The 13,826-nt window shown below is 39.3% G+C and overlaps 1 protein-coding gene across 7 annotated transcripts; it reads left to right on the forward strand.

Moving 5' to 3' along the window:
* Positions 1 to 44: 44 nt before the first annotated feature.
* Positions 45 to 13,176, forward strand: LOC146507928 (uncharacterized). 7 transcript variants are annotated; one of them, XM_085175997.1, is made up of 9 exons: positions 45 to 361; positions 3,103 to 3,184; positions 5,131 to 5,238; positions 5,641 to 7,903; positions 7,988 to 8,059; positions 8,524 to 8,586; positions 11,330 to 11,392; positions 11,669 to 11,722; positions 12,129 to 13,174. In XM_085175997.1, exons 1-9 carry the CDS (start codon positions 351 to 353, stop codon positions 12,347 to 12,349), a joined length of 2,937 nt encoding a protein of 978 aa, XP_085032123.1. In that variant the 5' UTR covers positions 45 to 350; the 3' UTR covers positions 12,350 to 13,174. The 7 variants fall into 7 exon arrangements, with proteins under 7 accessions (XP_085032123.1, XP_085032126.1, XP_085032121.1 ...); XM_085176000.1 differs by lacking the exon at positions 45 to 361 and having other exon boundaries at positions 2,278 to 3,184; positions 5,641 to 6,187; positions 12,129 to 13,176; XM_085175995.1 differs by lacking the exon at positions 45 to 361 and having other exon boundaries at positions 2,278 to 3,184.
* The last annotated feature ends 650 nt before the right edge of the window (positions 13,177 to 13,826 follow it).

The following is a 13,826-nucleotide window of genomic DNA, read 5'->3' on the forward strand; positions in this document are numbered from 1 at the left end:
TTTGGATTTCTTTTTTAATAATTTGTTTTGATTGACAAATAAAATTTTAAATACACAAAGACAATCAACAGTGAAACAAAAGCAAGCCTACATGAAACAAATGTGTGCAGATGAGAGTAAGCTGACATTTCCAGACTTTTCTGGTCCCCATGATGACCGTGCCCATCCCCCAATGAAGTGTGTGCCTCAGCAGGTGGAGAGAATCTTGTTTGCAAAGATTACACCTTTCCTGAATTTTGCGGTCCCCATGTTACCCATCAGTTTAGCTCCACCCCTGCAGACACTCATTTCAGCACGTGTAGCGATGTTAGACGGAGAAAAGCAATTTGTGCAAGGACAGCGATTACTCGATGGAAAGCAGGTAAGTCCACTCAAAACTTTATTATTCCTGTTCTCAATAGATGCAGGGACGTTCCAGAAATGTTTTTAGCTGTTTATGAGTTAAACTTCTTAACTATACAATTTTTTTTCGTAGTTGGTGTGAGGTTAGCTAGCTAGGCTAGTTAATTAGCTCTGTGGCCTAAGGCTTACTCAGGGATGACGATGGCTCATTGACACTCGTTTGGTTGTTTATTTACTGGGTGCTTAATTTGACCTATTTTACATTGGTACTAACTTTAAAAGCCTAAAGTCTTATTGAGATGCTCGGGTATTCAGTGGTGGAGTTGGCGAAATATGGCGTTATTTTTGTGCCACTATTTTGAGCGCACGTCAAAAGATTTTGCAAGTACAAGTGTTGCATTTTGAAGAGAAATTTATTTTGAGCGAAGAAAAGCTAAATTCCAGCAAACAAAATTCATTGCTGCGTTATTTAAGTGTTTGCTATTATCCATACACACAATAACAGCCCCTCTCGCTCAGTTTTTGCATTTGCTCTTGCTAAGATCTCTGTGGACCCGCTCGCAGTGTGTCGCTCGCGCTCTCAACATCTCTGCCCATGTGCGTTCAACTCTTTCTGTACAGCGTTATATTTGTGCCACAAAACCACTATACCACAGAATGCGTTTAGTCCAAAACTCAAACGAGGCAGTGGAAGAGGAACGCAGAGTGGCGGAGTTTGATATATTATTCTCTCTCGATCACAAAATAAACTTTTAAGATATTTTAAGGCTAGAATGTTGCTGTGTAAACTTCAAATATGTGCTCGATTTAGAGAGACACCACATATTTGCATTGTGTTCTAACGTTTTCGGACATGCCTGTAACCCACCAGCTGACCGCACAGCTGAACTGGCCATCGGCTGATAGTGATTTTTCGTAACGGTATAAACTATGAAGGTGGTGGATTTGAAAAGTGGTCATGATGGACTCTGGGCTGGACCAATTACAATACATCCGTATTGAGGGGAAAAGGAAGCAATTTGTCCCGTGAATTATGAAGCGGAACTTTAATCTCAGCCAAACCGATTTACTCAGGAACAAATGAAACACTGAAATAAGCCAAACAATAACATTTAAAAGTTATCTAAGTGATTTATATATCATCTTTAACACGAGTAGCGAAAGACTGCGGGGGTTTTGAAAACGCTGTGCCTGGAGTCTGCATTTGACCATCCGGTCACCTTGTGGATAACAGGCATCTCCGAAAATGTTAGAACACTTTTGCAAATATGTGGTGTCTTTATAAATCAAGAAGATAATTTAAGTTTACACAGCAACATTCTAGACTTAAAATATCTTAAAGTTTATTTTGTGGTCCAGAGAGAGTAATATTTCAAACTCCGCCACTCTGCGTTCTTCTTTCACTGCCTCGTTTGAGTTTTGGACTAAACGCATAGTGGGGTGTTTGGCTACAATAGCTAGCGAGCTGACCGGAGACCAAAACAGCCAATCAGATTTTTTTGCATCCAAGTCTGTGATTGGTTGGTTTTGTGGCACAAATATAACGCTGTACAGAAAGAGTTGAACGCACATGGGCAGAGATGTTGAGAGCGCGAGCGACATACTGCGAGCAGTCTGCAGAGATCTGAGCAAGAGTAAATGCAAAAACTGAGCGAGAGGGGCTGTTATTGTGTGTGTATATGCATAATAGCAAACACTGAAATACATTTTTTTGCATGCAGCAATCAATTTTGTTCGCTTGAAATAATTTTCTCCTCAAAATGCAATACTTGCAAATTCTTTTTATGTGTGCTCAGAATAGTGGCACAAAAATAATGCCATAGCAAAAGTGGATGGAAGCTGTGAATACAAATATTTATTTATTTTATTTTTATTTTTTTTAATGTGGTCAGCATGTTTAACCTTCACGTTCAGTTGCAGTGATTCTGTATAGCTTATCTTCTCAGTAATTCTGATTAGTTCCTGTTTGTTTTAATCCATATAGTTATCTATTTGTTTAACATCACACTGTGCCTGGAGACCAAGGTCAGGTGCACGAGGCCTAGTAAAACTACTTTTGTGTAGAAACATGGAGTCTGGTCAACCCACTGTCATCTCAGCAGTTTTATTGAAACAAAACAGCTGCTTCTGTTCTCTAGTTTGGTAAATGGCTGGCACTGTGGACCTTTTTAGATGATCTGGCCCGCAGCAGTCTTTAATGGCAGCGCCTTCAGAATTAGTATGCACATATGTAAAATTAGTTAAGTCATCTGTCTGGGCTCAGTTAGAGAGGTAAACAAAACACACATGCCTGGTGTGTGACATGGACAGAACCATGGGTTTTCCATGCGTGGAACATGCACGCAGCTACAGATCCTGTTTGGATCCGTGCAAGTCAGCAGAGCAAAGAGCTGCGGCTCTGTAGAAACTGTGTTCTTCTAAGCTGACATGCTTGACGATTTGTGTGGCTCATGCACCTGTGTGGGGAGCCTGCCATGAATATTTAAATATGAGTTAAGGAGAGGGTCACTTGCTGTGGGGGGATAGAACTGTGCACCTACAGGATAACTGCTTACAACAACACAGCTGTGGATTTAGGGAGAGAACATACATGTAAATAGAAACTGTTAAAAAAACCTGTTTAATCATCTCAGTAAAGTTTATTATTGCTGAGAACTTGTGCTTTTTCAGAAATACAGTATGCATGGCTTTTACTGTGATACCTCTGCATGCATGTATATTTAATGTAATTTTCTCATGTCTAACTGGTACACTATCCAGATTCAAAAAACGTTTGGATCACCTGAGGGATCATCATGAAAAGTGCTCAGAGAAGTACACCAAGTACATCAATGCCCAACAGGTAATGTAAATCTGCTCATGTAACTGTTTTTTGGATGCATTATATTGTGAGCCAAAGACCACATGACCGGTTAGTGTTCTGAATCAACAGAAAACTTGCTTGATCAGTACGTCGTTATTTTTGTGCCACTATTCTGATCGCATGTAAAAACAATTTGAGTGCATGTAAACATTTTTTGCAAGTACAAGTGTTGCATTTTGAGGAGAAATTTATTGTGAGCAAAGAAAAGCTAAACCAGAGAGAGTAATATTTCAAACTCTGCCACTCTGCGTTCCTCCGCCACTGCCTTATTTGGGCTTTGTTTGCTCGAATTTAGCTTTTCTTCACTCAAAATAAATTTCTCCTCAAAATGCAACACTTGGACTTGCAATGTTTTTATTTGTTTAGTTTTTTTACATGCGCTCAAAATAGTGGCACAAAAATAACGCCATAGATCAGTTGTAGGTTTAGCTTCATGTTTCCTGAGAAAGTGATACAAGCTTATTTTGCACTAGTCTAGTGTAAGTGTAGCTGCAGTTTACATTATTTTATCTTTTGTTCTGTTTGGAGCGGTGCTTGCTTGATTTAAAGCTGATCTCAATCCAGAGGCCTGCATTCTGTTTAGTGAGGCTTTAACATGTGTGAAGAAAGTGCTTTTTTAAAATTTCTATTTAAAGCTGCGTACAGTTTTGCATGGCCCTCGCCTCTTTCCCATATTTCCATACACAACTGCTAATTTGCTGCCCAGTGCAGGTCATCAGAGCAGTAGCATGTTTTTGCTCAGGTAGAAGGTCATGTAGGTTGTGAGTCGAAGTGTGGGTTTTTAACAAAGTGTTGGTCTCCTTCTGGTCTCTTTTTTTAATTATTATTATTAAAGCTCACAAGCATCCGTTTCTGTGAATGTTTTAATTTAAAATTGTATGCATTTCCAAATTATGCTTTGTTATGGGATTGCAAAGTTAAAGAGTTAAATCCTCTGCAAATGTGGAGATCAGGGGTCATGTTCACAATTATCCATGGGAGAACCATTACAGTAATTCACATCTGATAGTCTGTAAGCTGTGTTTGACTGTAGATGTCAAACTTGAGTCTAGAAATGGTAGAAGCAACAAATATGATGTTGCACTTAAACTCAACTTGTTAAGTAATGCTACATTAGGGTCTACTCCCCGCTTGGATGGTTGTAATTTATGCCTCCTTGCCTTCATGCTGCTGTACTTTTTTTTTTTTTTTTTTTTTTTTAAACATTTCTTTACAAGATACATTATTACCCCCCCCCCCCTTTTTTTTTTCAGCAGTTTTTCACATTTCATAAGAAGGCATTAAGTGGCATGGGGTTTCATTCATTTTTAGAAGAAGAAAAATTTTTCTTCTTCGGCTTTCTTAAAACTTAACTCCAGAGAGGAAGCCCTTGATAGATTATAAGGAAGGAACCGTTTGCCACAGTTTGAGTTTCAGACAAGACACACTGCATATTAGTTTTGTGATCACAGACTTCAAGATATTTGACATGGGTCCACCTTTAGTGCCATTTACCATCACTGTTTTTAACTAATGGTTAGCTGGAAAATAACAATGCAGTAGCTTTTCAAGAACAAGGGTTGGACAACACTGTGTAAAGTAAATGTCTTAGAAATAAAAAAAACAAATTTTACTTTAGAGTCATTTTTAAACACATTTGATTCAAAAACTTAATTTATATGGCAGATAAATGAAGTAAGGTTTTGATTGTAAATGTAATTGTTAACAAAAAAGAATTGGTCTTTGGTTTTGTCTCTAAATGAGAAAATAACGAAAGAATCAAACACTGGATCTAATCAAAACTGTTACAGAGCCTTAATATTGCAAATCAAACAGTAAGACTGTAACAGACTTTAAGTAGAAAGTAAATTTTTAAACTAATGTGAAGTTATTAAAGGCTTTTTTTTCTGAGCTTAAAGTAACCTGTTTTGTTTGTCTCACTGCAGGACCACAGCTCAGATTCTGACAGCAATGTAATGACAGTTACTGGTGAACCACCACCTGTGCTGGAAGATCCTGAGGTTCCCCCCCTGGAGAGAACAGACAGCATCTTTGTAAGTTTGCTTCATGATATCATCTATACACCACCAGGATTAGCTTTACTTTTCTTAGATATAATGCTTAGTGCATGAAATACTCAGGAGTGTTAATGCTATATTGATACTTGAACATCCTTGTTTTTGTTGTGCTTTAAAGTTTAACATTTAGGATACAAGGTCAAATAATTGTTGGCCTGGGTTTGAGTTGAAAAGTAACTTACATTTTAGTCATTTCTGTGGACTTCTACAAATGCCATTGTTTAATTTTAAATTGTGAATAAAGACATGTTGAATTTGATTTTCAAAGATTTTTTTTTAATTGCCACTGTTGCACAAACCTGAAATTTGGTCCTGTTAACTGTTTGTACCTAAACTACTGAAAAAAATTTGAACAATGTGGGGTTTTATTGTATACAGCTGCCACAAGACTACTTTGACCAGCTCTCCAAGGTGTCGGATGAATTGGAGATCCTTTCAAGTTGTGTCGAATGGACTGAGGATGAATTTGTCCCACCAAAGGAGCTGATGGAGGAAAGCAGTTCTGAAGGATCTGTTGATGTTCCTGCTCAGCGCCCAAAGAAAAGAAAGAAAAGAAAACTTCACAGGACTTCGAAAAGAGGCAAACACACGATTACTTGCTCAGACAAAGATTCCAGGAGCACAGAGAATGAGAAGGACACCAAAAGAGCCAAACGAACAATTACTTGCTCAGACAAAGATTCCAGGAGCACAGAGAATGAGAAGGACACCAAAAGAGCCAAACGGATGATTACTTGCTCAGACACAGACTCCAGGAGCACAGAGAATGAGAAGGACCCCAAAAGAGCCAAACGGATGATTACTTGCTCAGACAAAGATTCCAGGAGCACAGAGAATGAGAAGGACACCAAAAGAGCCAAACGAACAATTACTTGCTCAGACACAGACTCCAGGAGCACAGAGAATGAGAAGGACACTAAAACAGGTAAGGTGTCTGTCATGAAGCTGCAGAAAAAGGAGGATGGTGGAAGAATTTACAGTAAGAAACATTATTGTCTTTATTGTCCGATTAGTTGCCATAAAATGGCAAGGCACTTGGTGCGGAAACACAGTTCTGAAACAGCGGTTGCAAAAGCCATAACCTACCCTTTGAAATCAAAAGAAAGAAAACTGCATTTCGATCTCATCAGAAATAAAGGAGATCGTGCTCATAATAATGAGGTCCTTAAATCAGGAAGTGGTACCCTGATCCCAAGTCAGCAGGCTTCCAAACCAGTGAATGCATCTGACTACATGCACTGTATTCAGTGTCAGGCACTACTCAAAAGGAAAGCATTATGGAGACACATGTCACGATGCAGACTCTCACAAAAGTGCAGTAAACAGAAGCCCGGCAGAAGTCGAATTCAGTCCATCTGTGCCTTCGCACAGCCTGCACCAGAAGGCGTGAGCCATAAAATTTGGGAACTAATAAATGTGATGCATCAGGATGAGATCTCACAAGTTATAAAAGAGGAGAAAACAATCATAAAGCTTGGAGAGCAGCTTTACGCTAAGCATGGCCATGACAAGTCGAAACATGAATACATTAGACAGAAAATGAGAGAGTTGGGAAGACTGGTTAGATTTTCAAGAAAAGTGGGTCAACTTCAAAGAATGGAGGACTTTTTTAAACCCTCCAACTTCAATGTGGTTGTGGAAATGGTAAAAAAGGTGTGTGGTTTTGATAATGACACTAACACTTACAAAACTCCGTCTCTGGCTCTCAAACTTGGTCATAGCTTGAAAAAGATTGCTGATATTCTGGAGTGTGAGGCACAGATGTCAGAGCATGTTGATGACCAGTTTCTTGAAAACATAAAGAGGACGAGAAGTCTTCTGGAAAAGAAGTGGGATGCGTGCATTTCATCACGTGCCCTGCGAACTCTGAGTGAAAGTAAATGGAACACACCACAGCTTCTTCCTTTCACAGAAGATGTAAAAAAGATGCACATGTATCTGGATCAGTGCAGAGAAGAATACCAGAACAAAGTGAGAAACAACCCGGACAAGAAAAACTGGTCCAAGCTAGCTAAGATAACTCTGTGTGAGCTCATTCTGTTTAACCGCAGAAGAGAGGGGGAAGTTTCAAGGATGCCATTAAGTGCATTCACACTTAGAGACACGTCAGGAGTTCAGTCAGATGTTGTGACCGGTCTTTCTGAGTTGGAGCAAAAGCTCTGCCTGCACTTTCAACGGATCGAAATTAGAGGCAAGAGAAACCGCAAAGTTCCCATTCTTCTAACTCCAGACATGCTTTCATCCATGGAAATCTTGGTTGCTCATCGCCGGGTCTGTGGTGTGCCAGATGAGAACCCCTTTTTCTTTTCAAGGCCTGAGGCAGAGACTCACCTAAGAGGATCAGATGCCATTAGAGAGATCGCAAGGGCCTGTGGAGCTGAACATCCAGAAACTCTGTCCTCCACAAAGCTAAGAAAACAGGTGGCCACGCTCTCCACAGTTTTAAATTTAAGGGACAACGAAATGGATACACTTGCAAATTTTCTTGGACATGACATAAGAGTTCATAGAGAGTATTACAGGCTACCTGAGGGGACTCTGCAGTTGGCCAAGGTCAGCAAAATCCTGATTGCCATGGAACAAGGCCGTCTGTCAGACTACAAAGGCATGAACATGGATCAAATCCAAATAGATCCAAATGGTAAAAACATTAGGCAATACTGGTGATTTATTTCAAAGTAAAGTCTTAGTCATTGTCTTTAATGCTTTTATGCCTATTTTTCAGACAAAGTACTTGATTGTCCTGATAGCGAGGTCTCTGACACAGAGGGGGACTCATCTTTTTGGTCACCAGGAGGTGGGTTACAAACACTGCTGTTTTTCACTGCCGACATACTGAAACAATTTGATTCACAAGTTAATGATTCAATTTTACAATTCAATGTCATTTCGTTATATATAAATTTTATAGTTCAAACTTTCCATTTAAAACCAATTTGATTATGGCACACTTGATAAACACTTAATGTCTAAAATTACTAGATTTATGCTTTTGATGAAGCAATTTTGCATTTTCTAAGTAAAGATCATTTCAATATCAATGTTTCAAGTTTAATTAATTTTTTAAACTTTGCCAAGTAACAAAGAATTTTTAATTCCATGTCCAAATTCAGCAATTCATTACAGCATCTTTTTATTTACAAAGGATCATCAACATCCAAAAGAAACCAACAGCTGACTGAAGAATCTACAGACAAAATACTGACCATTGTTTCTAAATATCCAGGCTATACTTTACACTGTTCCCCCTGTGTGTCCCAGCAGGATCTTCAACACCCCAAGAAAAGCAGAACACGGAGTCAGACAGTTGCAGCTTTGAACCAGGTATCTAACACGTGCTAACAGATCACATTAAGAAGGCCTATCATCACCATTCATCTTTCTCCAAATTCAGGCCACTATAGGCTGGGGTAATGGTGCCGGTGTGCTTGGCTTGCCATCCTCAGTTGTGTCTGTCTCGCCATTGTTTTTTTTAACCTCCCTTTTTCCTTTACCTTCACTTACGTAACTTGGCACTGTGTTTTTTTTGTTTTGTTTTTTAAATCTTTACTTTTCTAGTTGTGCGTTTATCTAGTGGTTGTGCACTGATTACATATGACAGGCAGACACTTTTAAATCTTCATTCTTACCATTCGTTTCGGTCCGACCACTGCTGGAGTGTGGGCAGCACTAATCTACCACAACTGGATTCGTCCTTCGGCTTCTCCTACCTACCCCTCCCTAATCTCTACAAGAAACGCTATAAGAAGTGAGAAAGAAGAAGTGTCCGTCACGTCCGTCTCAGGGCCAGAATTACGGACCATGTACATGCTAGCCTGGACACTCCATCCTTTTTTTCCCCTCCTCCCTGGTATGCTCTGACGCCAAGTTGCCTACTTAGCGCTGGATTTACCTGGTTGGTCATCAAGCCTCCTCTGCCCGTTCTGCGACACGTTTTCCTGCTCGGATTTGAATAATGTCGCGCTGACGGAGAGTTTGTCGAAGCAATCTAAGCACCTCCACGCCGAGCTTCTGGAGGTGACTTAGTATCCTGGCCACAGATGGCACTGCTTAATCTCAGGTCGCTGGTAAATAACACCTTTGTTTTAAATGACTTCTTCTCTACTAGCAACCTTAATATTTTATTCCTTTCGGAAACCTGGATTCGCCCTGGTGAGCTCATCCCTTTCTCTGAACTTCTTCCTTTGGACTGTGCCTATTTTAGTTCACCGAGGCTTTCTGGTAGGGGAGGTGGTTTAGCCTCAGTTTTTAAAAACGTACATAATGTTCGGCAACTTTCCTCACCTAACTTTGCTAGTTTTGAAGTTCAGTTATTGGAGATGACTGCTTCCACGACCACTTTGTGAGTGTTGGTCTATCAACCGCCCAAATATAACAAGTGTTTTATCTCGGACTTTACCGACTTCCTGGGTTCCGTTCTTTTTAAATATGACACCGTTCTTACTGATTTTAACATACACATCTGTTGCAAGCATGACCTGCTTGCTAAAGACTTCCTTGCTTTAACTGACTCTTTTAAACTCCTTCAGTGGGTAAATACACCAACCCACGTTAAAGGCCATATTTTGGACTTGGTCTTTACGTATGGCCTGGATATCTGTATTAAGGATATAAATGACGCTGAGATTTCAGATCATTTCCCAATTCCCTTTGATATTGGCTTATCTGCTGCTGGACCGCAGTCTGGAGCTCTTTCTCGTCCGCTACGCGTACTCAGCTCTGAAGCTGTGTCAAAGTTTGCTGTGTCTTTTTTAGATTTGGCGCTTATGATTCCTGACTGCTGCTCAGTTTGCTCATCTGATGGTTATGCTGATATTTTGTTATCATTATTTTCATCTACCCCTGAATTTGGCTGTACCTAGCTACTGTTCTCTCTGCTCAGTTGATGGTTATGCTCTCTGGATCTGTCCCACTGGCCTTTAAGCTGCTGTAGTCCAGCCTATTCTGGGAAAAAAAAAAATCTTGATTGTTATGATCTCTTGAACTATAGACCGATCTCTAAGCTTCCGTTTCTGTCCAAGATCCTGGAGCGACTAGTTCTTTCTCAGCTTCAGGCGTATTTAGACGCGAACAACATTGGAGAGAAATGTCAGTCTGCCTTTAAGCCACGGCACAGCACTGAAACGGCCTTGCTTAGAGTTCTCAATGACCTTCTTGTAAGCACTGATTCTGGACACCCTGCGGTCCTGGTTTTATTGGACCTTTCCTCGGCTTTTGATATGGTCAATCATAACATTCTTCTATTAAGACTTGAGCATACTGTAGGGTATTAGAGGCACTGCCCTCAACTGGTTAAAATCTTATCTCGCTGACTGGTCATTCTCGGTTAATTTGGGCAACTTCTCGCTTTCATTGCTATGTTGATGATATACAGGTTTACTTTGAGATTACAGACGACCTTAATGTCTTTTAATTATTTTCGTGAATGCATGCGTGAGGTTAAAGATTGGTTCAAGAATAACTCTCTTATCCTGAACGGAAAAAAAAAACTGAGATCATGGTGTTCGACAGTAAAATTCCCCGTGACTAAATGTGTGCTGCTCTGATGCCCTTTGCTAGCTCCCTTTCTGATTATGCCAGTAATTTGGGCATATTACTGGATAGCTCATTTAAATTTGACAAGCAAGTGTTTGCTGTAGTGAGGTCTAGTTTTCATCAGCGGCGCCTCATTTCTAAGGCTAAGCGCTATATTCCTTATAATGACCTGGAAAAACTTATTAATTCGTGACTTACAGGTTGGACTACTGCAATTCTCTTTAAATTGGCCTTTCCTCCTCCCTTCTCCTTAGATTGCAGACTGTCCAGAATGCGGCATACCTCGCAGCAGCTAGCTCGGGGTGGGGGGGGGTGCAGAGATTTAGAAAATGTTTAGAGTCCACCCTCATTTCTGCTGCTCCCCCTGCAAATAAATTTGGGTGCTTGGTGTGAGTGAGACGGATACAGAGGAAGGGTTAGATGGAGGCAGATGATTTGCTGCAGAGACCCCTGAAGAGAGTAGCCAAAGGAAAAGAAGTACTTTTGTCTTTCTCTCTCATGTCTTGTAAAATACTCTTTATTTTATTACCAGGAACCACCAGTTCGAATGAAAAAGAGGATACAGTGGAGCCTGAAAAGTGTCCCTCCAAAACTGGTATTTCACAAACTTTATACTACACTTTAAGTGCTTCTCAAAAATGGCTGCTATTTTGTGCTAATAATATAGTTTGTTTCTTGTTTTTTTTCTTTGTTTTTTTTATTTTGTAAGTGAAAAATTTAAACAATATCGTCCAGAAATATGTGACAGCCTTTCAGCTCACAGAATCTTTAGATGTCTAAAAATACGATATTAGTAGTGCAGACATAGTCAATAATGTCTAAGCTGTCTGGAGAGAAGTTTCTTATTCATTTTATTTATTTATAAAAACAGGCTCTTTGGTCACAACATGGATGATGGAGTCAGACAATGATACTCCTGTGAAAGGTATTTTTACAACACGTGCACCTCAAGAGTTGTGGCGATATTGTGTTTTTTTGTGGACAAATATTTAGTGTAGGTTTAACTTTAAAAATGTTATTTCACTTGCTCGCATTTGTATTTTCACTTGTTCAGTTTCCTATTTGCTTGTCTGTCCCTCACACCCGTCTCACCACTGTGCTCTGGAAATCACTAACATCAGAAATATCACTTCACATTCTCTTTTCAAATCCTCACTTAAGACTCATTGGTTTATATTTGCTTTCAATCCACAAACATAACAGCAGTGTGACTATTTTTCTGTACTTTTGTGGTTTTCTGTATTTTACTGCTTGTAATGTTGTGCAGTGTACTTGAGTGCCCCTTCAATTAAAATTATTACAGACCTATTAATACCTTTGTGTGTTCTCAGGAGCTTCACAGAAGAGAAGCTGGTCAGCTGTGGAGACCCGTGCCGTAGAAAAAACATTAAAAAGCTTCATAGAGAGTGGGAAAGTCCCTGGAAAGGCGGATTGTGTTTCATGCATTGAAGCGTCACCAAAGGAACTGGAAAATAGGACATGGAAAGCGGTGAAGTATTATGTTAAAAACAAAATAACAGCACTGAAGCGCAACAGTGCTAAAAGACTGTAAGTTTTGGGGTCAAATGCATACCTGCACATTTCGTGGGCTGCTTGTTTTGTTTGTTCCTTTTCATGTTAAAGCTTATGTTTAGTTTACACACAGCTGGCCTGGTGTAAACAAAATTGATTGTTTTCTTTGCATTTGTGTACAGCAGAACGTTTTCTTTTCATTTTGCATTGAAGGTCAGTTAAAAAAATGTTCATGGCTGTTTTTACATTGTTTAAATTTTGAATAAATTCAACACTTGGCCTTTTATTTTGAAATTAAATTCTGCCATTTGCTAATATTGAGGTGCCATGTGTATAAATAAAGAGTTTAAACACGACAATTGTTGTTTGGTTTGAGAAGTTTCAGTGCGGTTGAGTTAACAGTTTCAGCACAGCTAGTATTACAGCTGTACAGTTTAACATGGTAGGAAATGTTAATTATTTCTGGTGAAAAACAAAGTTTCTCATTTTAAATATAGGAGGGTCCCCACGGGAATAGCAAAATTCAGGGGTTTTTTCTCCATGTGAGTGTTTTTAATATTTTAAGTGATTTTCCTCTTTACAAAAAATTTACATGAATTTAGCAATTAAAATTAATTTTCTAAACCACATAGAAAAGGTGGATCCCACCAGCACCCTCTCAGTCAGGTCGTCCCACCAGGTAGTAAAAACGGGTATGTGTGTGTGTGTGTGTGTGTGTGTGTGTGTGTGTGTGTGGAGGGGGGACACGACAAAAAAAGGAGAAGGAAATGAAAAATAACATGTATGACAAAGGCTCACACCAGCATGTCTTTATTTAAGGCTACATTTAGAGGTAAGCTTTAATAATTCAGGCAAAATTTTACTTTCAAACATAAAAATTGATAAATATATAACACTATACAAAAAATGTATACAAATGAATATAGTAGAGAATAGGAAAAAATTCTTACTTGATATCTGAATTTGTAAGTTTTCCCACTTCCAAAGAAATGAACAGTTTCTACTTTTTATGATTTTTTTAATTTTTTAACGAAGAGATAGCATATCAAACAAAATCCAGAAACACACATTACATAGAAGTTATAAAACAGTTTGCATGTCACTGACTGAAATAAGTATTTGATCTCGAATAACAGCCAGAATCCTGGTTCCCACAGCTTGGCCGTGTGCCCATGTGACCCACTGATCAATCAATCCTGATCGCAACTCATTATATGTGCAAAGCACACCTGTCCACAGAAACAATTTCTTCCATCCCATGCAAAAGGATGTAAGGGACAAGATTATAAACACACACAATGGACTGAGCAACATGACCATCACCAAGAAGCTTGCCGAGAAGGTGACAAGTGTTGCTGTGATTATTCAGGAATGGAAGAAATATAAAAAGACCATCAATCGCCCTCAGTCTGAATCTCCATGCAAGGCCTTACCTCACTGGTTGTGGATTATCATAAGAACTTGTTTCCCTCAGCCAGAATAAATTGTACATGTACAATGACAATAAAGAGCTATTC

This window comes from Neolamprologus multifasciatus, chromosome 11 (genome assembly GCF_963576455.1).
Source record: "Neolamprologus multifasciatus chromosome 11, fNeoMul1.2, whole genome shotgun sequence".
Taxonomy (NCBI): Eukaryota; Metazoa; Chordata; class Actinopteri; order Cichliformes; family Cichlidae; genus Neolamprologus; species Neolamprologus multifasciatus.

Excerpts from the sequence above, each read along its gene's own strand:
- LOC146507928 (XM_085175995.1), top strand. The coding sequence starts at position 3,026 with ATGGCTTTTACTGTGATACCTCTGCATGCATGTATATTTAATGTAATT. Across the intron at positions 7,904-7,987 it reads AATCCAAATAGATCCAAATG|ACAAAGTACTTGATTGTCCT; the intron begins GTAAAAACATTA and ends CCTATTTTTCAG. Across the intron at positions 11,723-12,128 it reads CAATGATACTCCTGTGAAAG|GAGCTTCACAGAAGAGAAGC; the intron begins GTATTTTTACAA and ends GTGTGTTCTCAG.